The sequence below is a fragment of the Muntiacus reevesi genome, chromosome 3, assembly GCF_963930625.1.
Source record: "Muntiacus reevesi chromosome 3, mMunRee1.1, whole genome shotgun sequence".
NCBI lineage: Eukaryota > Metazoa > Chordata > Mammalia > Artiodactyla > Cervidae > Muntiacus > Muntiacus reevesi.
This window is the reverse complement of record NC_089251.1, coordinates 158091183-158114935: the sequence shown is the minus strand read 5'-3', so window position 1 is coordinate 158114935 and position 23753 is coordinate 158091183. Positions and strand designations below refer to the sequence as shown.

The 23753-nt window shown below is 57.2% G+C and overlaps 1 protein-coding gene across 4 annotated transcripts in view; it reads right to left on the bottom strand.

Annotated features, from left to right (window-relative positions):
* Nucleotides 1-310: 310 nt before the first annotated feature.
* The window catches only part of UNC93A (unc-93 homolog A), a 30916-nt gene continuing 7473 nt past the window's right edge, over nucleotides 311-23753 (bottom strand). Inside the window, exons 3-10 of one of the 4 annotated variants that reach the window (XM_065927718.1) lie at nucleotides 19694-19875; nucleotides 18457-18686; nucleotides 16046-16171; nucleotides 13920-14134; nucleotides 10987-11122; nucleotides 10001-10132; nucleotides 4687-4997; nucleotides 4285-4587 (exon numbers count right to left, since the gene is read on the bottom strand). In XM_065927718.1, the coding sequence (XP_065783790.1) occupies nucleotides 4732-4997; nucleotides 10001-10132; nucleotides 10987-11122; nucleotides 13920-14134; nucleotides 16046-16171; nucleotides 18457-18686; nucleotides 19694-19875 (1287 nt within the window). In that variant the 3' untranslated portion in view covers nucleotides 4285-4587; nucleotides 4687-4731. Of the gene's footprint in view, nucleotides 589-4284; nucleotides 4998-10000; nucleotides 10133-10986; nucleotides 11123-13919; nucleotides 14135-16045; nucleotides 16172-18456; nucleotides 18687-19693; nucleotides 19876-23753 lie in introns of those variants that run through there. The other 3 variants (XM_065927721.1, XM_065927717.1, XM_065927720.1) reach the window with 3 other exon arrangements.

The window sequence follows — 23753 nt, the reverse complement described above, 5'->3', positions numbered from 1 at the left end:
GAGTCTGACTCTTGAAGGATGGTCATTGGGTCAGGAGCCACCAGAGGCCACAGACAGCGCGGGGCTGGAAGACTTCCCCGAAGCGAGGCCAACGGGGCCGGTGCCTGACGGAGGCGGCGGTGAGTGTGGGCTAGGCCGGGGCAGCCGGCGGGTGCGTGGCGGGTGGGGGGTGCTCCCCATGGGAGATGATGCTGGAGACAGAGGCCTGTCCAGGGGCGGGTGAGTGACTGCCGGGAGCTGGGCCCAGAGTCCTGGGCGGTCACAGGCGCTGTCTGCAGGCGTTGGGGGGCAGAGGCCTGCAGGGGAGGCCAGGCCCCTGGAGGGGGTGCTGGGGGCTGAGGGGTGCGGCGGGTCCAGGGCAGGGAAAGGGCCAGTGGACCGTGGAGGGCCTGGCTGAGCCGCCACCAGGAAACGCGAGGACAGCGAAGGCCGAGGTGTCTCCCCCGGGAGCTCTGGGCAGAGCGGTGCCGACGGTGATGGGCCCCTCACTCGGCTGTTTGGCTAAACGTCAGTGGAGCTGCTACTATTGCCGTGTTCTTTCATGGCGTCCAGGGGGCACTGGGATTCCACGATGTCACTTGTCATGAGCTGCAATGACAACGACAAGCGGTGATGCTTACTCCCAGCAATTCTTTTCAGAAATTGTACTTTTTATGCTGTTAGCCAGCTAAGTGAGCGAGCTGCTGCAAGAGCAGAGATATGACATGACTTTAAAACCCAGCCACACGGTCCAACACTGGGGAGCTTTCCAAAATGCGGATGCCCAGGCTCCACTCCAGGCTGGGCCCCTGGGTCAGAGATCAGGAGAGATAAACCCATTGTTCCCCCCCAGCCGTAAGGACGGGATGAGGAAGCCTCGTAACTGGTCACGGACTCAGCGCGGCAGTGGTGACAGCCCTGTGGAGGGCCCACCGTGTCCCCGGGATGAGGGACTGCCCTGCGGCCAACAAGGCTCTCCCCCAACAGCTGGGTCCCCCAGATGCTTGGCCAGGCGTCTGGAGGCAGTAGACGCAGCACCTCCTGTGAACGTGTCCTGTCTGTTCCGTCCGCAAACGTTGCCTCCCTGCAGATGGATGGGCAGAGACCTGCCCGTGAGCTGAGATGAAGCCATGGAGACAGATTTTGCAGGTAGATGAATGTGTCAGACTTTTAGTCCGGTATTTGAAAAAGAAAACCAGGAAGCCTGGGCCCAGGAACTGGAAGGGAGGCGATTAAAGGAGCAGGGAGATGGGAGATGAAGTCAGATTATGGGGCGGGGGGAGGCCTGGAAAGGATTGTGTGACTTGGGAGGGGGGTTCTGAGAGCCTGTTTGGAGGAGGCTGGTGGCGGGGAGCTCAGAGACGTGGAGAAGCGTGACGGCCTGGAAGGGGGCTCAGGAGGGAAAAAAAAAATCTCCGTTTCTGATTTGGATGTGAAACTAGAAGAGACTGCCAAATCCCTGAGTCCTTTTTAACCCTCTCATTCCAGGTGATTTATTTTGTCATCCTCTCTGACTAGTAAACTGGGTAGCGCGCCTCACTCACTGACTACGTAAACCTGGCTGGGGTCAGGGTGAGGGTGAGGGTCTCCCGAGGCCCAGCGCTTCGACTCGAGTAGGAGTTTCCAGGCTCCTGGAGGGTGGGGTGTGACGTGACGGGCCACTCTCACTGAAGGCCGCCCTCCTGGCTTCCTGGGGCCCCCGGCCCGTCCGCAGAAAGCCCGTCCGGCGGGATGCCAGAGCGGTCACTGTCTCCACGACCAGCAGAGGACATCTGGCCGTCGGTCAGGGGCGGTGTCCGCTGGCTCGCCTGTGTGCCTCACCCGTGACCCACTCGGGTGCTCGTTTACACGTCACCTAGAGGACTATTCTCTTCTAGACTGGCAGCCCCCTTCCATCAGACAGTGACCGTGAGGTTGTCTGTGCTCTCTCTTCTTACCGGGCTGCCAGTAAACTCAGGGCTTGTTTTAGACGATGATGGGGACTCCTGCACCCACGAGCCTGGATTATTGCCACACACACTTTCTCTTATTATGTGCTTGTGACTTCACTTCTACACTTACCATTTTATTTCAGATACACATTTAATTTTTAGGAAATGTTTAACCATACATTGTGACATTACATTCGTACATTTTACTTTTGAAAATCTTTTCCTAGTGAGTAACTCTGAGCAAGTAGTAAAATTGTGCCTTTGTTCCTGAGCCCTGGGAGGTGGATAACAGACTTACAGTTGTTGGATCCAGTCTAATCGAGGCTCATAACAGCCCCACTGAGGTTTAGAGCTGGACGAAACCACTGCCTTTAACCTTAGTCTGAGGTTCATTCCTATCTCACTGCGTACAGTACTTGGTGTGTGTGCTCAGTCACTCAAATTGTGTCCACTCTTTGTGACCCATGGACTGTAGCCCGCCAGGCTCCTCTGTCCATGGGGTTCTCCAGGCTAGAATACTGGAGTGGGTTGCCCTGCCCTCCTCCAGGGGATCTTTCCGACCCAGGGACTGAACCAGCATCTCCTGCATCTTCTGCGTTGGCAGGCGGGTTCTTTACGGCTGAGCCACCTGGGAAGTCCATATAGTGCTTTATAGTGTTTTATAACCCACAGTGTTTTTTCAAAAAAATTCTAAGCATTATATATATATTTTTATTCTTTTTCAGATTCTTTCCTTTATAGGTTATTTTCAAATATTGAGTATATTTCCCTGTGCTTTACAGTAGGTCCTTGTTGTTCTTCTACTTTATATGTAATAGTTTGTATATGTTGTTTTACTTTATCTGTAACAGGGTGTATGTGTTATTCTCAAACTCCTAATTTATCTCTCCTCTGCTTTTTCCCTTTGAATAACATCTTGTCTCAATGATTCCTTATGAAGGAGGAACATTTCCATTTTGCAAATAGAGTACTATGCTCAATATTAAGTCCCTTACTTTCTGCTACCATTCAACCTTCCCAGAGCAACAATGGCATGACCCAGGGACCCCCACTCACCCCCCGCCCCAGCCCGGGGCCCAGGAGGAAGCAAGAGCCCTGTTCTGTCTCTGTGCATCAAGGTACCCGAACATACACCCAGGTTGAAGGGTGCAGGCCAAGTTCAGAGGATGAGCAGGAAAGAAAAGGCCTGAGTGCCACAGGCCACCTTCCAGGAGCAGCTGGCCAGCAGGCGGGAGCGTGCCGTTCGGTGGGATTCTTCGGCGGCCCCGGCGGCCACTCCTCAGATGGCTGCCCAGCCTGGGCCCTCACCCCCATCGCCCTGGACCCGAAGCCCCCCCATCGCCCGAGGGGCTGGGGCTCCTGCACATTTTCCCTCCAGCAGCAACAGCCGCAAACAGAGCAAGGAGCTCAGCCTTCCGCCAGAGCCTGGGGTGCCTTGGCCTCTGACTCCAGACCTCACGGGGATGCAGGGCCCTCCCGTGGCTGCTCAGCCTGGAGTCAGGAGAAGAGGCAGCTGTGGTCTGATGTTTCCAGCCAGGCCCCTCTGCCCACGTTCGCGCGTTTCTGCGAGTCCACTGGGTCTCTGCGGACAGAGTGTCCGCAGCTCCAGCACCCAAGCCCAGGAGGACCAAGCACTGCCAGCCACAGTACTGAGAAGGGGGCGCACACAAAAGCCAGCGTCAGGAAGTGTGCGACCCGCGGCCACGGCCACAGCCCAGACAAGCCCGCGGGATCTGTGTTGAGGGTAGGGAGGTGCTCAAGGTCGAGGAGGCCCATGAGCAAAGCTCTAGAGGCCACAGTGCCTTGGAGAGGGGCCGGGCAGCCCCCTGGAAGGTGGAAGGACACACCTCGGAAACTCAGCCTTGGGAGGGTCACAGGGCCTGCCAGACAGGTTTGCTTCAGGGCTGGAGGAGGGCAGGCAGGCACACGGCCACAGGATGTGTGGAGAGAAACCTGGAGAAGAGCAGGGACCGAGGCGGGGGAGGAGGCAAGCTGGGCTGAAAGGAGAAAAAAGGAGACACGGGGAGCCCTGTCTGAGAGGTTCCGGGGTGGGGTGTCTCCAAAAGACAGCTGGGCTCAGAGAATGCCCGTGCCTGCATTACCAGGCGTCAGACGAGGAGGAAGGAGCAGGACGGACGTACCTGCCAGAGAGGCAGGCAGAGGCCAGGAGACAGGCGGGCCCGCGTCCGGGTTCATGTGTTATCAGCCCCACGTGTCAAGTCCCGTTGGAAGTAACTTGCGTCTGTTGTCATCAATGGCCTCTGACAAGCCAATGTGATGACGTTTGTGTGTGTGATCCAGGTGGGAGGAGTAAAGTATTTGGACAAGAGTTAGGTCCATAAAATAACTGCATTTATTTAGAAACTCATACCCTATAAGCTTTAAGACACAGAGAGCCTTGTCCGGCTTTGTCCCTCACTGACTCTGGGAGGCAGTCACTGACTTGCCAGGGCGTCAGTTCGCCCATCTGGAAAGTGCTGGCGTTGGGCTGCGTCTTTTCAGCGACTTTCGAGTTCTTAACGACAGCCCCCAAACAAGCCTAGGCTATTGACCCGTGACCCTAGGCAAGTCCCTGGCGGCTGGTGGTATCCTGAGTTTCTCTCTTTTGTGTCTGAAATGAACTGATTCCTCCACCTACACTCTGCATCTCCACTGATGAGACGGTGGACTGAAGAATCTGATAAGATAGAAAAAACGTCACGTAAAAGGGAAACCGCGTTGAAGCGGCCGTAAAGAATCAACTGCAGGCCCCGAGGCGTCTCCGGGTAACGCTCACCGGCTCTGGGGCCGCCCCGGGTCCTCCCACCGCGGGCTTGTCGGGTCACAGCTTCGTCTGTGCCGCCCCCTCCTCGGCGGGTTTTGTCCGCGCTGCGGCCAGCGGCCGGCCCGCCTTCCTGGACTCCAGGTACTCGACGGCCCCGTAGGCGGCCGTGGCGGCGCCCAGGACGCCCAGGAGGACATACAGCTTGGTGCTGACGCATAGGAACGTGCTGTATCCGAAGGCGATGACGAAGCCCAGGGCTTCCCAGAGGCGGTAGTTGGCAAAGGCGGCCTCCTTGTTCTTCTCAAACAGAACCCCGAAGAGAGCTGCGGGCAGAGGCGGAAACGCGGCTGTGATTCCGGCGGAGAAGGCTGCCGCTTCCCCGAGGCCCAGGTATCCACCCCAGAACCTCCCTGTCTGGAAATCAGAAGGGTTTCACAGTGTGGACGGTAGCCAGTCCGGTGAGCGGGCCGCTCGCAGAGAAGCACCATCACGTGGACTAGAAACAGAATGGATGAGAGCGACCTCCGGAGGGGCCGTGACCCGCCCTGTGCCTCGCAGGTCAGGAAAGCAAGGCTGGGAGCCGGGACCTGAGTAGATGAGGCCGAGGGGCCCCCTCTGCAGGGTCCACGGGTGGGCCAGCCGCGTGCTGTCCCCCCGCTCAACGCGACGATAAAGGCCCTGCACGCTGGGTCTTCCTCCCTGAAACCAGCCCAGTGATGAGGAGACATCAGACGAGCCTGAATTAAGGGGCAGTCTACACAACCCCTGACCTGTATTCTCCAAAAGGGCCACGGGCATCAAAGCAGAGCAGAGAGGCTGGCACAGACCAAAAAGCAGACGCGGCGGCTGCATGTAACGTGGCTGCCTGCTTGGGGTCTTGGAGCACATAGAGAAGGGGGGAAAGCTGGGAAAATGGAATAAAATCTGAAGCTCCATTATTTCCCAGTGTTAATCCCTCGGTTTTGACAAATGTACCACAGGTTTGTAAGATGTTCGCATTAAGGAAACAGAGTGGACAGTATGTGGGAATTCTGCACTCTACCGGTAACTTTTCTGACGATCTAGGATTATTATAAAACAAAAAGAAGAAAAGCCTGCTCGCCGTCCGACCTGGGCAAGGCACCAGGTGAAAGTGACCGGATGCGGACTCCCCTGCTCAGAGGCCGGGACGAGGACAAGTCTTGTTTGGTTGGAAACGACAAGATTCGTGAACCGGGCATGTAAGAGAGGACAGATTTTCTGAATTTATCAGCCTGAAGACAGCCCCTTCGGTGGCTGATGAGGCAAAGGGTATTTCAAGGCCAGACTTTCCGAGTCGTCTCAGATTCAGGCACTGGCGTGCAAGTGTTGCCGTGGCAACAGTACTGCCAGGGTGGACAAGCAGAGAGCAGCCAAGATGAATGGCTCCAGAGGGGGGAGGGCTCCCCGGAGCCCAGAGGGAACCCGGAGCAGGGAGAGGCAGGATTCTGCCCCAGGAAGGAGGGGCTGGGATGGTCCCACCCTGTGGTAGCAATCAGCTTTTCCTTTGAGAAGTGGTGACTGCAAAGCAGGGTTACGCTGTACGCAATTGTATTCCGTCTCATTAACTAGGAATGTACCTGACTCCTGTATTTTCTTAACAGACACATTCAGGGAGAATAGCATTAGAAATCCAACTTGCTACTGAAACGGCAGAAGTGAGAGAGCTGGTCTTGGTTGGCGGCAAGAGCTACACAAAATGTGCGGTTTTTGAAAACACAGAGACAGTGTGGATGGGCCACACCGCAGGGAGGTGGCGCCAGCCCGCAGGGAGCTCTGTTGTCAGCACAGCCCTCCTGGTCAAGATGGCTAAGAAGGTCACAAATCACAGACGGGAAGAACAGTTTCCCTCCAAGAACTGATTTTTACTCAAAAAAACCCTTACTTTTAATTTGAACAAAAAGACAGAAATAGTTCACTTTAAATTGGTATTCTTATTCAAGAAGGACTTCACCCAAGTCTTTCACCGGACTTCGTGTAGCTGCTCAACCTGAGAAAGCTTGGCCTGACGGTCTCTCCTGTCCGTGGAAAGGAAGGGAGACTTGGAGCAATTACTCCCATGCCTCAGGGAGAGAGAAAACCAAGCAGGTTTACCGCGAGCCTTCCGAACACCTGGGGATTGTTGTACGCTGTGCACGGCTGTGCGTCCCAGGCCCTGACCTGACTTTTAAGTGTTAACACTTCAAAAAACTCGCTGAACTCAGGGAAGTCAGTTAATCAGAGAGCAAATTGGCAGAAGCACTGGGGTGTAAACAGTGGGGGTCCCTCGCCCCTCCACGGGGACGTGGAGACGCTATCTCCGGATGATCGCTGGCTGAAGCGCCTAAGAGTCCTGCCGGGGCTGTCGGGACCTCTCACTGGCTTACAGTCCAGACGAGAAAAGCGAGCGTGGTTGCTGTTTGTCTCTTCTACTGACTCAGGCATTTCCTCTGTTGAACAACAGCCCCACCTGCAGCTAATCTGTCACCGCTTCCACCAGCTGCCCTTTGTTCCAAACACAGCAGTCTGTGGCGCTAAGCCAAGCACAGCTCTGTCCCCTGGCTCAGAAGTCCAGGAGCGCCTCCTGCGTCGTGGAGGCAGCAGAAAGACTGTGAAACCCAAACCCCTTGATTCCAACGGCATCGGGTTTGCTCGGGGATGTTCCTCCGCTGTTTCACAGGCCAGCCACGACTCAGGTGCTAAGGAGGGCTGTCCTGGGACGCCGAGGCCCCGTGTGTGACGTCCCTGGGTGCAGGGACCGCAGCCAGGCCCCCGTCCCTGGAAATGGCGACTGCTGGCTTGTTTGTGGCTGGGCATGACCCACTTTCCAGTCCCAGGTGCTTCCCTGACGAGGGCTGGATGGTGGGTGGCGTTTCCAAGGGAAGAAGCTCCCTTCTGAGCTGGATCCACCCCTGGGACCCCGGCCCACCCATGGGTGGCTTGTCGGCCACAGAGACGGCTCACCTCCTGGGGCCTCGACACTCCCGCCCCCAGCCAGGGCCGTCGGTGGGTCCTGGGAGACGCTGCCCTCCTGAGTCCCTCGCTGCTCCAGCCCAGACCTCTGCAGGCGCCTCACTGCTGCTGGGTGAGGTGCCGTGGGGGTGATGCCACCCTCTGGGCTACGTCATGAGCGAGTCCTCACGGGATTAACCTGCCGGCCACAGCCAATGCCCTCTGTCACGTTAGGGCGTCCCTGGCTGTGGCTCCTCCAGGAAGCCAGGACTCTCAGGCCTGAACTTAACTCCTTTCCCCAGAGTGATAGTCTTCGTGTCCTTCATGCCGACTGCCTTCCCACATTTTCCAAAGAAAGGGGACCCCTCCCCTCCCAGCCTGGGTGCCCCTCAGTCCCCCTGACCCCACACGCCCTCCTTGGGCACCCTCCCTGCCTCTCAGCTGTCCTCTGCTTCCCATGCCCCTTCTCCTCTCCTCACAGCCCTTCACTCTGCATCGAAAATTAATAATCAGATTTTCTCTTCTTGGACTCCAAAATCACTGCAGATGGTGACTGTAGCCATGAAATTAGAAGATGCTTGCTTCTTGGAAGAAAAGCTATGACAAAACTAGACAGCATGTTAAAAAGAAGAGACATCACTTTGCCAACAAAGGTCCATCTAGTCAAAGCTATGGTTTTTCCAGTAGTCATGTATGGATGTGAGAGCTGAACCATAAAGAAACCTGAGCGCTGAAGAATTGATGCTTTTGAACTGCGGTTTTGGAGAAGACTCTTGAGAGTCCCTTGGACTGCAAGGAGATCCAACCAGTCCATCCTAAAGGAAATCAACCCTGAATGTTGATTGGAAGGACTGAAGCTGAAGCTCCAATACTTTGTGCATCTGATGTGAAGAGCTGGCTCACTGGAAAAGACCCTGATGCTGGGAAAGATTGAAGGCAGGAGGAGAAGAGGGCAGAAGAGGATGACATGATTGGATGGCATCACTGATTCAATGAACATAAACTTGGGCAAACTCTGGGAGATGGTGAGGGACAGGGAGGCCTGGTGTGCTGCAGTCCATGGGGTCGCAAAGAGTTGAACATGATTGAACGACTGAACAATAACATTACTGCTACACACGCCCAAGACAACCCCTTTCAGGGCTGGGTCCCCCTGATCGGGGTCCTCTGTCCTGTTCAAGCCCAAGCCAAACCCTTCAGCGGACGCCTCCAGCCCTGCTGTCTGCGGGCTTGCCGGCCGCCTCCAGCCCTGGGGGTCCTGATGTCCGGCCCGGCCCGGGACCGCCAGGTCCTGGCCTGTCGTGGCCTCCTTTCCTCCCTGCGTCCAGCAGCTCCACCGCTCAGCCCCTTCTCACCACGTCCCTCTGCGCGGCAAAGCCCTGCACAGCCCCACGTCCCCTGCGCGGCCAACCCCTGCACAGCCCCATGTCCCCTGCGTTGCGGCAGCAGCTCACCCTACCCCGTCCCCAGCTGTAAACCCCTGCTGCTGCTTCTGCGGGTGCTGAGTGAACCCGGCCCCTTCTCCAGGCAGGTCGGCCCCAGGTCGGGCCAGCCGCCGCCCTTCACGTCAGCACTGCAGCCAGCCTGCCCTCACGGTTCCCCCTAAACACAGAGGCTGAAACCCCCAGGGGACGATGTTGGGAGGTGGTCTCCGGGAGCGGTGAGGTTGTGGGGGAGCCCTCGGCGTGAGAGTGCCCTTGTGAAGGGGACGCCCGATGCCCCCCTCGCCCCTACGTCCATCCCGAAGACTCAGTGAGATGTTTATGAGCCAGGAGGCGGGCCCTCCAGGCCCTGGATCCGCGTGCCTTCATCCTGGACACCCAGCCCCAGAGCGATGAGCAGGATAGTCTCCTGTTTACAAGCCCCACCCCCGGCTGCGGGGTGCTCCCTCCCGGCCTCCCCCAGGCTCCCCGCTGCCCAGAGGACAATCAGACTGGACGCCACTCGCCACTCAGGCATGGCCCCAGGATGAGGCCGCGACTGACCCCTCCCAACCCCTAGCTCAGTTCTCCCCACCCACCGAGGGATGTTGCCAAGGTAACCTGTAAGCTTTGGCTCCCCACCCCCCACCCCCGCCTCAACCGAGCGCAGGCAGAAGCCCTTCTGCCCAGACACCACGGGCAGGACATCGCTCTGCCCAGAGGAGCTCTTCCGGGGGGACCCACGACGGGATGGTCGCGTAAGCAAGGACAGATGCGCGCTCTGTTGCCTTTTATCCCAGGCATCGCGGATCCAAGTCCGCAGGAGGAAGTGGGGCCCGCCCTCCGGCCCCTGCTCCTTGACGCGCGTCTCCCCATCTCCCTCAGGGGCCCTGCGCCCTCCGCGGCTGGCCAAGCTGGGGCCCCCTGAGCGGGCCGGCCGTGCGCCAGGCACTCACCGTTGTTCTGTGTCTGCCAGACCGCGTCGGCCATGCCCCAGAGGCCGGGGAACACGAAGAACACGGGCAGCTGGCTGGGGTGTGGCTTCCACAGCAGGAGGGCGATGATGCAGGCCAGCTGGGTCACGGCCCCTGGGGGCAGAGGGGCGAGGGGCTCCTCTCAGACCCTCGGAGCTGCCGGCCGAGCCTCCGAATCCTGCTCCCTAGACTACTGCCGCATGCTTTCTCCCGCGCCTTTGACACCCTTACAGGCTGGCGCTGCCGGGGGTCACCCCCGCAGGTGCGGGAGTCTGCCTGGCTGTGGCCTCCACAGGGGCAAGGGCGGGGGGCCTTGGGGCGACACTCCTCTGCGTCTTAGGCCAAAGTGTCCTCTTGCTGGGCAGAGGAGGCCCCAGATTGAGGGGGTTCAGGGGGGAGAGACTGGGCTTCTTTCAGGGAGAATGGTGGGACCCCTGCTTCTCACTGAGTGGGGGGCATGGGGAGGGAGGGGAAAAGGGCCACCCAGCCTGGAGCTGGGCCTTCCAAACAGGACGGGGAGGCAGGGGCTGGGGGCAGGGCCTCCTCGCTCCTCCCGGCTTTGTGCTCACGGCCGAGGTCTCGGCTTCGTGAGTCTGCAGACCCTGTGATGCCCCCGAAGGAGGGGACAGAGCAGCCTGGGACCCTCCAGGGTTTCCCAGAGCTCTGTGACCTTGGGCAACTTACTAGGCATCTCTGTTCCTCAATATAAAACGAATGACTCCAGCTGTCTCCGTGAACACCCTCACTTCTCACTGTCACCTTGTGTCTGCTGTTCCCTGGTCCCCCAGGGGAAGCAGAAGGGACTGCGTGTTTAGACAGCCAGCTGCATCCGGCGTGTGAACCGAGATCTCCTCCTTCTGGGAGGCTCCCTGCCTCCCGCCTGACCCCCGCCCGCTCTGTGCCTCCAGCGACCCCCCCGTCCTCACCCCAACCCCCAGCCCGATGGGCCGCACCCAGCACCCGCCTACCCAGCGCGAAGAGCGCGATCCTGCCGGTGTGCCGGGCCAGCCTCCCGAAGAGCATGGAGCACAGGGAGTCGACGGCCCCGAAGCAGATCATCACGTAGCCCACGAACTGGATCCCCAGGGCGCAGGTGGCGTAGGACTGCGGGAGAGAGCGGAGGTCACCCACGCCGGCCTCGCCCCGCCCGGGGGCCCCGCGTGGGAGCCTCCGCGCTCCGGGGGCTCTTCCGAGTCAGAGAATCCAGGCTGTGCTAAGACGCCGTCTGCTGTGTGACCGCTGGCCTGCTGAGCTGGCCTGAAAGCTTGTCCGGGCCTTCCGTTCTCAGGCGGAGGCAGTGTTGGCGGCCCTTCTGAGGGAGAGCTGAGAGGGGGCCGTCTGCACGGACCTTCTCCCCGTGTCCCTGCAGCGCAGCTGTGCTGCACTGCTGTTCAGAGTCTGAAGTCTTCCTGCTGCAGCGGGCCGTGCCCCTCGGGCCTGTGGGAAGCTGGCTGAGGACAGAGCTGGGGGTGAGCGGGGGGGCTCGGGCGGCTTTAGGGCCCGGAAGCTGCCCTGAATGATACCGTCATGATGCATTCGTGTCATCACGCCTGCGTCCAAACCTGAGAACACACACACCAAGAGCGAGCCCCCGGGGAGACGCAGGACGCAGGGTGATGAGAATGTGTCCGTGTGGGTGTGCCAGGGGTGACAGGCGGACAAACGGACTGTAGACAGTGGGGGAGGCCGTGGCCCGGTGGGGTCGGGGTGGGGTGGTACGGGAAATCTCTAATTTCTGATCAGTTTTGCTGTGAACCTAAAACTGCTCTAAAAAATAAGGTCTTAATAAAAAAAGAAGATGGAAGGAACAGGGAGGGAATCTCCATAGAGATGAGAAGAACAGAAAGACCTCCTGCCCCAGAGCCGGGAGGTGGGGGGCGGAGGGGCCCCCGGGGAACCAGGGCTCAAGGGCTGCAGCTCTCACGCCCACAGAATCAGGACAGACACCTCAGGAGGCCCCTGGCTCCCGGATGGTGCAGGCCCTGCCTGAGCTCACGGGCGGCGGTCCCTGCCAAGTCCAAGCGGAGTGGCCACATCCAGACCCAGGGACTGTGCGTCATCCCCACTGTTCTTGGAAACTCCAGGACTCCAACGGGGCAGTCCTCAGAGCACGGGCCACGGGCAGCCCCGGGTGCCCAAGTATGCAGGGCCGTACACCCGGGGAGTTTGCGGTTTGTCTGCAACTCACATCCGTGCCCTGCCTTTTTTCCTGCCAGTCTGGCAGCCCCTCCTGGGAAGGAGCTGTGGGGGGGGCTGGAGTGGAAGTTCCCTGGAGGAAGAGTGCTGGTCCCCGGGGGCGTGCCTCTCGACACAGCCCTGAGGGTCCAGCCTTGGCCCTGGCTGTCTGCAGCCCCTCCAACACCCAGCTCCTCTCCCACACCTTCTAGGCAGAAACCTTCTCTCTACCGTCCCTGTCTGTGACATCCCTCCCACAGCATCCCACAGGGCTCTGCAGGACAGAACCCCACCTGGGCAGAGGCTCCGGAGACGGGCTCGGGGAGAGACCCTCGATAAAGATGGCCAGCCAGACACGGGCTCCTCTCCAGCCACGCCGAAAGAAGGACCCCTGAAGAAGGCACAGAGTGGGCAGACAGTGCAGGGGGCCCGTGGACAGCCAGGGAAAGAGCATCTGAGTAGCAGATCAGGGCCTCAACTGCGCTGAGCCACGTCCGTTTCTAGACTGTAACTCATTATTCAAGCACTAGGTAAGGGCCCAAATGGACTTTTCTCCAGGGAGAACATACAGAGGAGCAAGAGGCACGTGAAAAGATGCTCAACATCTCTAATTACTAGAAAATGCAAATCAAAACTACCTTGAGGTACCCCCTCACACCAGTCAGAATGGCCGTCATCAAAAAGTCTACAAACAATAAATGCTGGAGAGCGTGTGGAGAGAAGGGAATCCTTCTGACACTGTAAGAGGGAGTATAAATTAGTACAGCTCCTGTGCAGAACAGTATGGAGACTTCTTAAGAAACTAAAAATAGAGCTAGCTTATGATCTTGCAATCCCACTCCTGGGCAGATATTCAGAGAAGAACATGGCCTCAGAGGATACACGCACCCTAACGTTCATTGCAGCACTGTCTACAGTAGCCAAGACATGGAGGCAGCCTAGATGTCCATCCACAGATGGATGGATAAAGATGTGGTACATAGGTACAATGGAATACTACTCAACCATAAAAAGGATGAAATGATGTCATTTGCAGCAACATGGAGGTGACCAGAGATTATCATACTATGTAAAGTTGGCCAGAGAAAGACAAATATCATATGATAAATGATGCAAATGAAGTCATTTACAAAACAGAAACAAACTCAGAGGCTTAGAGAACTAACTTATGGTAACGAGCAGGGGTAGAATGGAGGGAAGGGACAGTTAGGGAGTTTGGGGTGAACATGTACACTCTGCTATATTTAAAGCGGGTAAACAACAAGGACCTACTATATAGCACAGGGCACTCTGCTCAATATTCTGTAATAACCTAAATGGGAAAAGAATTTGAGAGAGAATGTATACATATATATGTATAACTGAACCACCCCGCTGTACACCTAAGGGTAATACAACACTGAAAATCAACTAGACTTTAATGTAGAATAAAAAATCTTTAAAAGCTAGGTGATAAGCAATTTCAGTGCTATTTGTAGATTTCAGTGTTTTCTCTGTTCTCTAAGACAAGGACACCGGGTGAGATGCAGGCAAAGAGTCCCTGCGATGACTCCCGAGCACCTTTGGTCCTTTACCTGGAGACACGTCTCAAGCGAGAGGTGTCCCCGGGAAGGTCCCAGGCCAGGTGAGCTCAAGTCCAGACCCACGGGCAGCTCCCCTGAGGCTGGAACGGTGGAGTGCAGCCCCGGGGAGCCCCGAGCCGCCCGTCAGCCAGCCCCTCTCTTACCCGCGTGTAGTCGCCCGACAGGAAGGCTTGCTCGAACCCGCTGAGCATCGGCAGCAGGATCAGGAGACGCAGGCGCTTGTCTCGGAGCAGCTTAAACGTCGACAGCAAAGTGGACCAGAAAGGGGTCACCCGCTTCTCGCTGTCACCTTCCGGCCCAGCATCTTTTATAGGTTCCAGAAACACGGCTATGAGCAGGACCGCCAGAAAGCCGCACCCTGGAAGGATAGGGAGGGGACAGGCTGCCGTGCGGGGCTGCAGGGGCCCCGCACACACACACGGGCTCCCCACCTCGCCCTCTGGCCTCCAGCCCCACTGGCTCCCTCTGGGCCTTCTCTGCCTTCAGGGCCCACTCATCTCTCCTTCTCTGCTGGTAAACTCCTACTCATCCTTCAATACCCGACTGGGGTACCACCTCCCCATCAGAGCTGCCCTAGAACCCAATTTCCCAAAGAGATGTAGCTACTTCTCAACTGACAACTTTGTTCAAAACACTCATCCTCTCAAATTTTGGTTAGCTGAATGCACATCTGGCCTCTAAGATCACCGACAGCCAGGACCTCATCTGCCTGGTTTCTGGGCCCCACATCTAGTGCTCACTCTGGTTTGCCAGCGTAAACGGCCCCCTGAGCACCTCTGATGTGGAAGTGACTTTGAAACAGACCAGAGTGTTGGTGGTAGCTGATCTCTCCATGGAAACAAGCCGACTGTGCCCACAGCCTCCCGACCTTTGATTCCCAGTAGCGTCTGCACTCAGCCCCATAAAATCTGACTCTTATCAGACTCCTGGTCATTAAGGATACAATCCAAGGCCTTCACAGATTCCAGAATTCCAGAATGATAAAGAATATCCTTAAATTTTTTTCAAATGGACACCAAAAAAACAAAAACCTAATCTAAAGGTATGCCCAAAGTAGTGGAGTCATTTAGAAATTTTTCATTCAAATAAGCATCTTAAAGATAACAGATCAAACCAGTCCATCGTAAAGGAAATCAACCCTGAATACTCATTGGAAGGACTGATGCTGAAGCTGAAGCTCCAACACTCTGGCCACCTGATGCAAAGAAGTGGCTCATTGGAAAAGACCCTGATGCTGGGAAAGACTGAAGGCAGGAGGAGAAGGGGACGACAGAGGATGAGATGGTTGGATGGCATCACTGACTCAATGGACATGAGTGTGAGTAAACTCCAGGAGATGAAGAAGGACAGGGAAGCCTGGTGTGCTGCAGCCTGTGGGGTTGCAAGGAGTCGGACACGACTGAGCGGCCGAACAAGGATAAGAGCCACCACAGGGACTCACTCCCCTTGGGCAGCCGTCTTTTCACAAACTTCCAGTGTTCGGCACCATCTGCTGTCCTGTGACCAGCAGTGGGAGCCATGAGGCTGCACAGACACCCAAGTGTGGGCAGTGGGAGACGCCCGCCCAGCCCCAGACTCTCAGAAGTCATTCAAGTGTATGCTTCAGAAAAAGGTGATCAGCGCGAGATTTGGGACTTCCAGATCCAACCAGGTGTAGTTGAAACGTGAAGTGTGGCATTCACTCAGTCGTGTCTGACTCTGTGCGACCCGATGGACTGTAGCCCACCAGGCTCCTCTGTCCATGGCATTCTCCAGGCAAGAATACTGGAGTGGGTTGCCATGCCCTCCTCCAGCGGATCTTCCTGGCCCAGGGATTGAGCCTGGGTCTCCCACATTGCAGGCAGATTCACTGCCGTCTGAGCCACGAGGGAAGCCCTACAAATATCCGATGCACCAAGGCCTTGGGCCACCTCGATGCCACCAACAGGGTGGCCACAGTCCCGAGTGGCCACTGAGCACTTGGACCGTGCCGGCTGTGACCTCGGAAGAGTCATCTTACTTACGTCAACTAGAATTTCAGTAAGCACGTGTGATGCCCGTGGGCTGGAGGTGCAGACGCAGGGCTGGTTCCATCACCACGCGAGACCTCCGACCGCAGAGGCTGCTGCCCCGGGTCTCATGTGGGAAGAGCCCCGGGCACCCGCAGCTGAACGCATTCTGAGGGGCGTGTGCAGATAAGCTAGGGTCATCCGTACCCTGGGAAGGCGGGCCTTTTGGCCCGGGAAGGCATTCGTCTTGCTTTGCCCGGGTTCCTGGGGCCGGCACGTACCCGTGTAGATGCCCATGAGCGTGTAGATGAGGTCCTGGGAGGGCCGCCGCGTGCTGTTGGTGGACGCCGCGGCCATCAGGCAGTCGCTGGCCCCGCAGGTCTGCAGCTGCTCCTCCGGGACGGTCCCTGGGGAAGCAGAGAGGCGGGCTGAGGACGCGGGGTACTCGTGATAGGAGACGGGACACGTGGAAGGAGGCACCAGGGAGAGGAGTGTGGCCATGCAGAGCGTGAGACTCCCCCCACGGGTCAGAGCCAACCACGGGGGCCGTTCCGCCCAGTGTCTCAGCCACACCTCTCCTCGGAAACGTCTATGTGCTTGATTTTAAGACACTCCGGACTCGTGTGGAATAAATGCTGCCTTATGGTTATGTTGCGTTGCTAACTTCATTGAAAGTTTTCCACTTTTCAGAATGATAAATAGGGTACGTTAGACCGGGTGTCAGGCCCACTGGGTTCTCAGGCTCATCTGTAAAGAGACCCGTCACCGTGGGCAGGTTCATTCATATTGTCTCTGAATGTTGCTTTCTTGGCTGTAAAAAGAGAGACATGTGAGCAATCAGTGATTCTCAGTAGACCCACCTCGAACCTCTGAAGAAAGGGGACACATGTCACAGACAAGCATCCTCGGTGTTCCATCGTTCCCATAATAGTGAGCTCAGTGCACGAGATGCCGCAGCACCCCTGTGGCTGGGGAGGTGTCCAGCCCACAGACAAGGCGGCGGCCTGGAGGCTGGTGGCACAGGAAGGTGGGGACGCCTTGCAAGGCTCCCAGTGTGCCTTCTAGGCCTCAAACTCTGTGTCCGGTGACCAGGGAGAGATTAAGCTTACTTGTCTGTATGCCTTTAAAAGTGAACCTGTTCTCAAAAGAACAGCATGTATATTATCTATGGTGAATCAGATCACTAGCCCAGGTGGGATGCATGAGACGAGTGCTCGGGCCTGGTGCACTGGGAGGACCCAGAGGAGTTGGGTGGAGAGGGAGGTGGGAGGGGGGATCGGGATGGGGAATACGTGTAACTCAATGGCTGATTCGTGTCAATGTATGACAAAACCCACTGAAATGTTGTGAAGTAATTGGCCTCCAACTAATAAAATAAAATTAAAAAAAATAAATAAATAAAAAAAAAAAAAAAAAAAAAAGTGAACCTGTTCACGCCTCCACACCAGTGATGTCACAGCCTGAACTTTCACCCCAGCTTCGGTTGGTTGATTGCTGATGGTTTGAACAATACCAAGTAATGATTGGTGTCTATCAACCCTGCGATTTCCCTCTGCAGACGTACTCAGCAAGGATGACACCATGTGAGCAAAAAGGGAGGAAAGATTCTTATTTCTGAAAGCTAGGACTTGAGTGGATGAGCAATACAGAGGACCAAGGCAGAGAGAAATATTCCTGATAACAGGAGAGTTAGCACTTCTTCCCCATTAATAAAGCTTCCTGTGAGAACTGAAGACATGCATTTCCTCTGCCCTTGGTTGAAGTCTTCAGACAGCGAAGTGTGCAGGCATAAAACAGACACACTCTGTAACCCTGTCTGAGTGAGGCTGGGCAGAGAAAAAAGTTAAGACCCTGGTCATCAAATGTTCAGATCTGTTGGGGATAGTGGCCTTTGGTGTAATATTGAAAATACTGGTGAATGGGTTGACTCAGTGGGAAAATAAATTCCTGGAAACCATTCTTAGTCTAGAAGGATAGTAAGAACTCCATGGATGTGTATGGATGTGAGACTTGGACTGTAAAGAAAGCTGAGCACCGAAGAATTGATGCTTCTGAACTGTGGTGTTGGAGAAGACTCTTGAGAGTTCCTTGGACTGCAAGGAGATCCAACTAGTCCATCCTAGAGGAAATCAGTCCTGAATATTCATTGGAAGGACTATTGCTGAAGCTGAAACTCCAATATGTTGGCCACCTGTTTTGAAGAACTGACTCATTTGAAAAGACCCTGATGCTGGGAAAGACTGAAGGCAGGAGAAGGGGATGACAGAGGATGAGATGGTTGGATGGCATCACCGACTCAATGGACATGAGTTTGAGTAAGCTCTGGGAGTTGGCAATGGACAGGGAGGCCTGGCATGCTGCAGTCCATGGGGTCGCAAAGAGTTGGACATGACTGAGCCACTGAACTGAACTGAACTGAACTGAACTGAACTGAACTGAAGGACTCCATGAACTCGCGTTCCACAGGTAGTGGCCCTCAGTTTCCCCAGGACACCTCTCCCTAAGGACTGGCGGCCAAGGCACCCAGGGACCAGGTGGGCCCTCAGACCCACCCAGACTGTCCAGGGAGGAGCTGGGGTCCATGCAGCCTGAGAACCAGGTCTGGGGGCCCCACGTGACCACCTGCTCATGTCCTGAATGAGGACATGAGGGGAGGGACCCGGGACCCTGGGTGGCCCCCACTTCCTGTTACCTTGCGTGGGCGTCTGGCCAAACACGAGAGACGAGATCAGGTTGCCCCACACGCCGGATGACTGGAATATGAGAAAGAAGATGCCGAAGTACTGGCTGACCACGTCTTTGCCGACTTGTCCTGTCTTCCGCGCCTGCATGTTCCCCACGATGGTGAGGTAGGTGCCCTGTGCAGACCACAGAGCGGCGGCCCCGAGTCCCACCAGGATGGAGGTGGGGATCAAAGTGTACCTGAGAGACGAAAGTGGACGTGGGCTGCCTTGGCCCCTTCCTCCCTCCCTAGCTCCCGGCCTGGTCCACGGAAGGTCACTGTGATGTTGGGTTGGCCAGCTTGACTGAGTCACCCTCAGACTCAGATGAATGGGAAAATCAGACGCTTTTCTGGTTCAGGGTCATGTGCAAGAGTGAAATTTGGTGTCAGTGCTGTTTTTGTGCTTGGATGCAGCTACAGTGAGCTGGGACAACAGATAAGACTGGGAGGGCTCTAGATGTTTCTAATGGCAGAAGATTAAACCTGATTTATTATCTATGTATCCACCCATCTCCCTATCTATCGCTGTCTGTCAGGAGGATCCTGTCTGGTAACAGGAGAAAGAATAATGTGAAGCCACCATAGTAGCATGCTTCCCTGATGGCTCAGTGCTAAAGACTCTACCTGCAGAGCAGAAGAGGCGGGTTCCATCCCTGGGTCAGGAAGACCCCCTGGAGTAGGCAATGACAACCCATGGCCGTGTTCTTGCCTGGAGAACCCCATGGACAGAGGAGCCTGGTGGGCTACAGCCCACGGGGTATCAACGAGTCAGACACGACTCAGTAGCACATCAGTACATCCTGGATGACAGAGGGTGTCCCTCCAGGAGACGCTTGAGCAGTATGCCCCTGGGAACAAGGGTCCCTTGAGGGTCCCTGTCCATCCCGGAGCAGGCGGAGCTCAGGTGCAGCCCGGGACACCGGCTCCAGCCCTGCCGCATGCACCCTTGGTGATGGGCTGAGCGTGTGAGGTTTGGCCCAGGTCACACTCTGCTCGGTCTCCCTGAAATTCCCCCTCCACAGCTTAGGCAGCTTCTCCCCTCGCTGCTGGGGCCATGAACGTGCCCTCCCTGGGCCAGGAGGGAAGCTGGGGGCTCGTGGAGAGGTCAGGCTGGGAGTCGGGGCATCTTGGCGGGAAAGCAGGGGACGCGGTCACAGCCTGCCCCGGGTGCGGGGCGGGATGCGGCAGCCGCTGGGAGCGGGCGTACCAGCTGGCGTAGAAGTTGCCGAGGGAGAAGGCCACGTAGCAGCACATGGCGAGCACGAGGGTCCACTTGCAGCCGAGCTTCCCGATGAGGACGGGTGGCAGGAACATGGAGGACAGCAGCATGCCGCCGTAGAGCGTGCTGAGCGCCGCCACGCCCAGGCCCTCCTCGCTGTACAGGCTGCTCTGCGGGGACACGACCGGCCGTCAGAGGCCGGGGCCAGGCGCTCCGGGCCGCCTCCCGCCCCCGAGGCCCAGCGGCAGGCCTCCTCTGCTCCAGCCGAGGGAGGGATGGGGCAGACGAGATGGCAGTGGACTCGGATCAAGCTGAGTCAGCAGCTCTGGAGACCAGGGACGGGAGCCCAGGGCCCCTGGCAGCTCAGAGACCGCGGGCAGCCAGGGGTGGGGGGCGCAGGCTTTTGCAGCCCCTGCCCCGTCGGGAGAGGGGAGAGGGGAGAGGGCATCCATGCAGCCGGGAGCCCTGGGGTCCCCAGGCTCCTCGGGAGATGAGCATTCTGGCTGAGCAAGGAGCCCCGGTCTGAAGCTGTGCAAACACAGGCGCATGCTTCTCCTAGTGCTGCCGTTTTTAACTTGAGTGCTTAGCGTAGCTTAGGGTGAAGGGGCCAAAAGGTCGGACAGGTACCAGACCCACTTGGCAAAGGCCATGCCAGGGGTGACGTTTGGTTTTGGCTGTGAAAGAAGAACCTGCCTGATTGCTTCTTCCAATTGTTTCACATATAAAAGGAAAGGGGGGGAGGAGGGAGTGGGGAGAAGGGAGAGGATGGGGAATGGGAGGAGGGGAGAGAGGAGGGGGAGGATGGGGAGAGGGAGGAGGGGGAGGGAGGGAGGGGAGGAGAGGGAAAGAAAACAAGTGCTCCCCCCGGCAGCCAGATCGTCCGTCTGGAGGGTCCTCCCGACCCTGTTTCCTTCGCCTCCACGTCCTGATCAGCCCGAACATGGTCATTTGTGGGGGGATGCCGGCTGGCCTCCAGGCCACTGACCAGACACCAGGGGAGAAACATGACCCCAACAGGGCCTCTCCCCTGCAGAAGCCAGAGCCCCAGACTCAGGAAACCACCATGGCCTGAGTGTCGGCAGCAGGCAGACACTGAACTGAGAGCTCCCACCTTCCTTCTCCTTCCGACTGGGATGGTGGCCCTGCCCCCTCGGGAAAACCGGGCACTGTGTTGAGTCGCACACCTGGCTAACTAGTCTAGACGACGCCAAACCCTGATGTAAACACCAGCACCATTCACCTTCCATCCTACAAGGTCCCCCCACCCCCCTCGAGAGAGACCCCAGGGGAACCCCACCCACCCGCCGGGCGCTCTGACGCCCCCTGCAGACGGCAGGCCCACAGGCCGAGCTCTCACGCCAGGACTGGCTCTTTCCTCCGCGCAGACGCCCCGCCCTCTGACCATCCTGCTCTGTCCAGAAGGTGCCCTTTCTTTAAGCACAGGTCAAGGGTCTCCAAGGGTCTTGAGCTCAGGGAGGTGTGCTTTTTCTGAATCTCCCCGAGTGCCTTGCCCCAAATACGTACTTAATCGTGTCAGCTGATTAACTGGCACTGAAAACAAGAACTGGACCCATGAAAATTCCAAAATCTGGTTGGAAGTCAGAAGTTGAATAGTCTGCTCTGAAGTGGGGGTTACCTGGAAATTTCTGCTCGTAACTAGTCTCCTGGAGCATGGAGCAAGAGGACGGGCTTGTCCAGGGCCCCTTACTCGTTAATACTCGAGCCTGACGCCTCCCGACTCGTGAGCTTTCCCCTTCACGTGCTAATGAGAGGCTGGCATCGGGGCTCTGCGCCAGAATGTCCTCCCCCCACAGCCCCACAGCCAACCAGCAGGTACGTCTGTTACTGATCATAGAGCCTCACTGCCCACCGCTGGGAAAGAAGGTGGATCTCAACCTCCAACACAGGAAATGACTTTCAAAAGCAAAGGCCTCTTTCTTACACGAGTGACCATGTTCAAAGGCGTGTCTTTGCAAATGTGAGGAGAACCAATTTGCAAAATACCTGCCCAAGAAAAAGCCCGTGGGAGTGACCTGTACTCAACAGCGGGCTGGTCACTCAACTCGATCTGCAAGTCAATCGGTCACAAGCGTGAACCAGCAGCGGCTGATGTGAGGCCCCAGGGATGCTCAAGGAAAAGACAACACCTGCATGGATATCAGGTGTCAGTGATGCCGCCAACAGGCTACCGCAGGGGACAGTGAGCCCTGCTGGGGAGACTGGGGGGCCAACCTCCTAGGAGGACGTGAAGGTCAGGCCTTCTCGCGTCAGAAGACTCTCTGGAAGGCGTGAGACCTGCAGGACGTGGAGGTGACCAGGGAAATGTCAGGAGGTGTAGGTGAGGGGGGGATGTTTAGGGCGTGGGTTACAGAGGCCCCATCCTGAGAGGGGAGACCCCAGAACAGTCAGATGCTTCAGCCAGAGCCACTAAGCTCTCTTCCAGGGAGACGCGGCTGGACGACTAGACCTGCGGGAGACCCGGACCCTGTCCTGGGGACCTGGAGCGGATCTGTAAGCCCGTGGAGCGCCCCAGAGGGGCTTAAGCAGGAGATGAGCACATATCAGTGGCTTCACTCACCAAATGGCCATCAAGCGTGCCAAGTGCTGTCTGAGGCAGGGACACAACGGTGCTGTTGGTGGGGGGTCCCGGCCTCGTGGAATTCACACACAGTGCGGTGTGAACCACAGGACCCCGGGTGCACACTCACAGACGTGAGACCCGGGGCACAGGGAAGGAGCAGGAGAAATGCGACAGGCACACTGCGATCTGAACGATAAACGGGAGGCTGACGGCTCATGTGGGAAGCAGCGTAGACGTGTGTCTGGGTCCCCAGCAAGTGCACGACCACATCCAGACCGGGGCTGGGACACTGGGCATGCTCATGGCCACCTTTGCTACCTCTCTGGGGCCTGAGAATGACGCCAAGCAGATGAAAGCAGAAGGAAGTGATGGAGGCAGGCAGATCCCTCCAACGTGGGATTCAGCCACCCCGAAGGCCACATCTGTGCTGTCCTTACATGCTGTTTCTGAAGCCAGTTCTGGCTGCCAGCATTCATACACAACATGCTCTGGATCAGCGGGCGAGGAGATACAGCCCGATTAGCAGGGACAGAGTGGGGTGAGGGGTAGGTGGGTTCCTCCCATGACAGGTTGGAGGTCTGATTCCCCAGCATCGCTGGTTTTCTGAGGAGGAGGAGGCCACACCAGTGACAGCGGGCCCCCAGCGGGCACCCTGGGGAAGATGTGGTGACTGGCGTGGCCTCCCCTCAACTGCACGCTCTCCCCACACAGAGGCGCTCCGACAGGCTCCTGGGGAGGCCCTCAGATCGTGTGTATCCTGGAGGCCCACAGTTCCAAGAGCTGGGAGTCTGGGCAGATCTTAAGGCGGGCCCCCCTCCCTGCCCGGCTTCTTGGTCCAAGGGCCAATCTGCTGTCAGATCACAACTGCTCCCTGAGAATTCTGACCCCACCAGCCCACGCCAGGGCCCAAGGAGAGTGGCCTGGCCAACTTCCTCCTGTGTGGACGGTGGCACCGATGGGTCCACGCTCTCGCTCAGCTCTCCTTCCGGACACCACTCACCACATTCAACAGGAGCTCAGTGCAGCCCCAAAATGCAGGTGCTTCACACATGCTAGGACTTTACGTCCCAGAGCGCTGAGCAGTGTCTACAAAGTCACGGATGATCCTGGCAAGAAAGGGACTGTGCTTCCCTTTCAACTTGACTCTGGGCATCCCCCTGGGCTGAAATTTCATTCTCTGCGAGCTTAATCAGAAAAGAGACCAGATAGGGGTTCATTGAGGGAAACATGAACTTGGGGTTCAGGGCTGAATTTGAGCTTCCTCATCAACCACAAGTCCAGAGTTTGCACTGTAACAATGAGAACAGAAGGTTTGAATCTCTACTCCTGTCTTGACCCTCCGATTCTGAGCCCCTTCCGTGTGCTATTCTGGTTCAATACCGTGCGCTCAGTAGGAGCCTGACCGACAGACCTTGCGGGACCACACTACATGTCGTCAGAAACCTTACAAATGCTTCACGGAGGGGC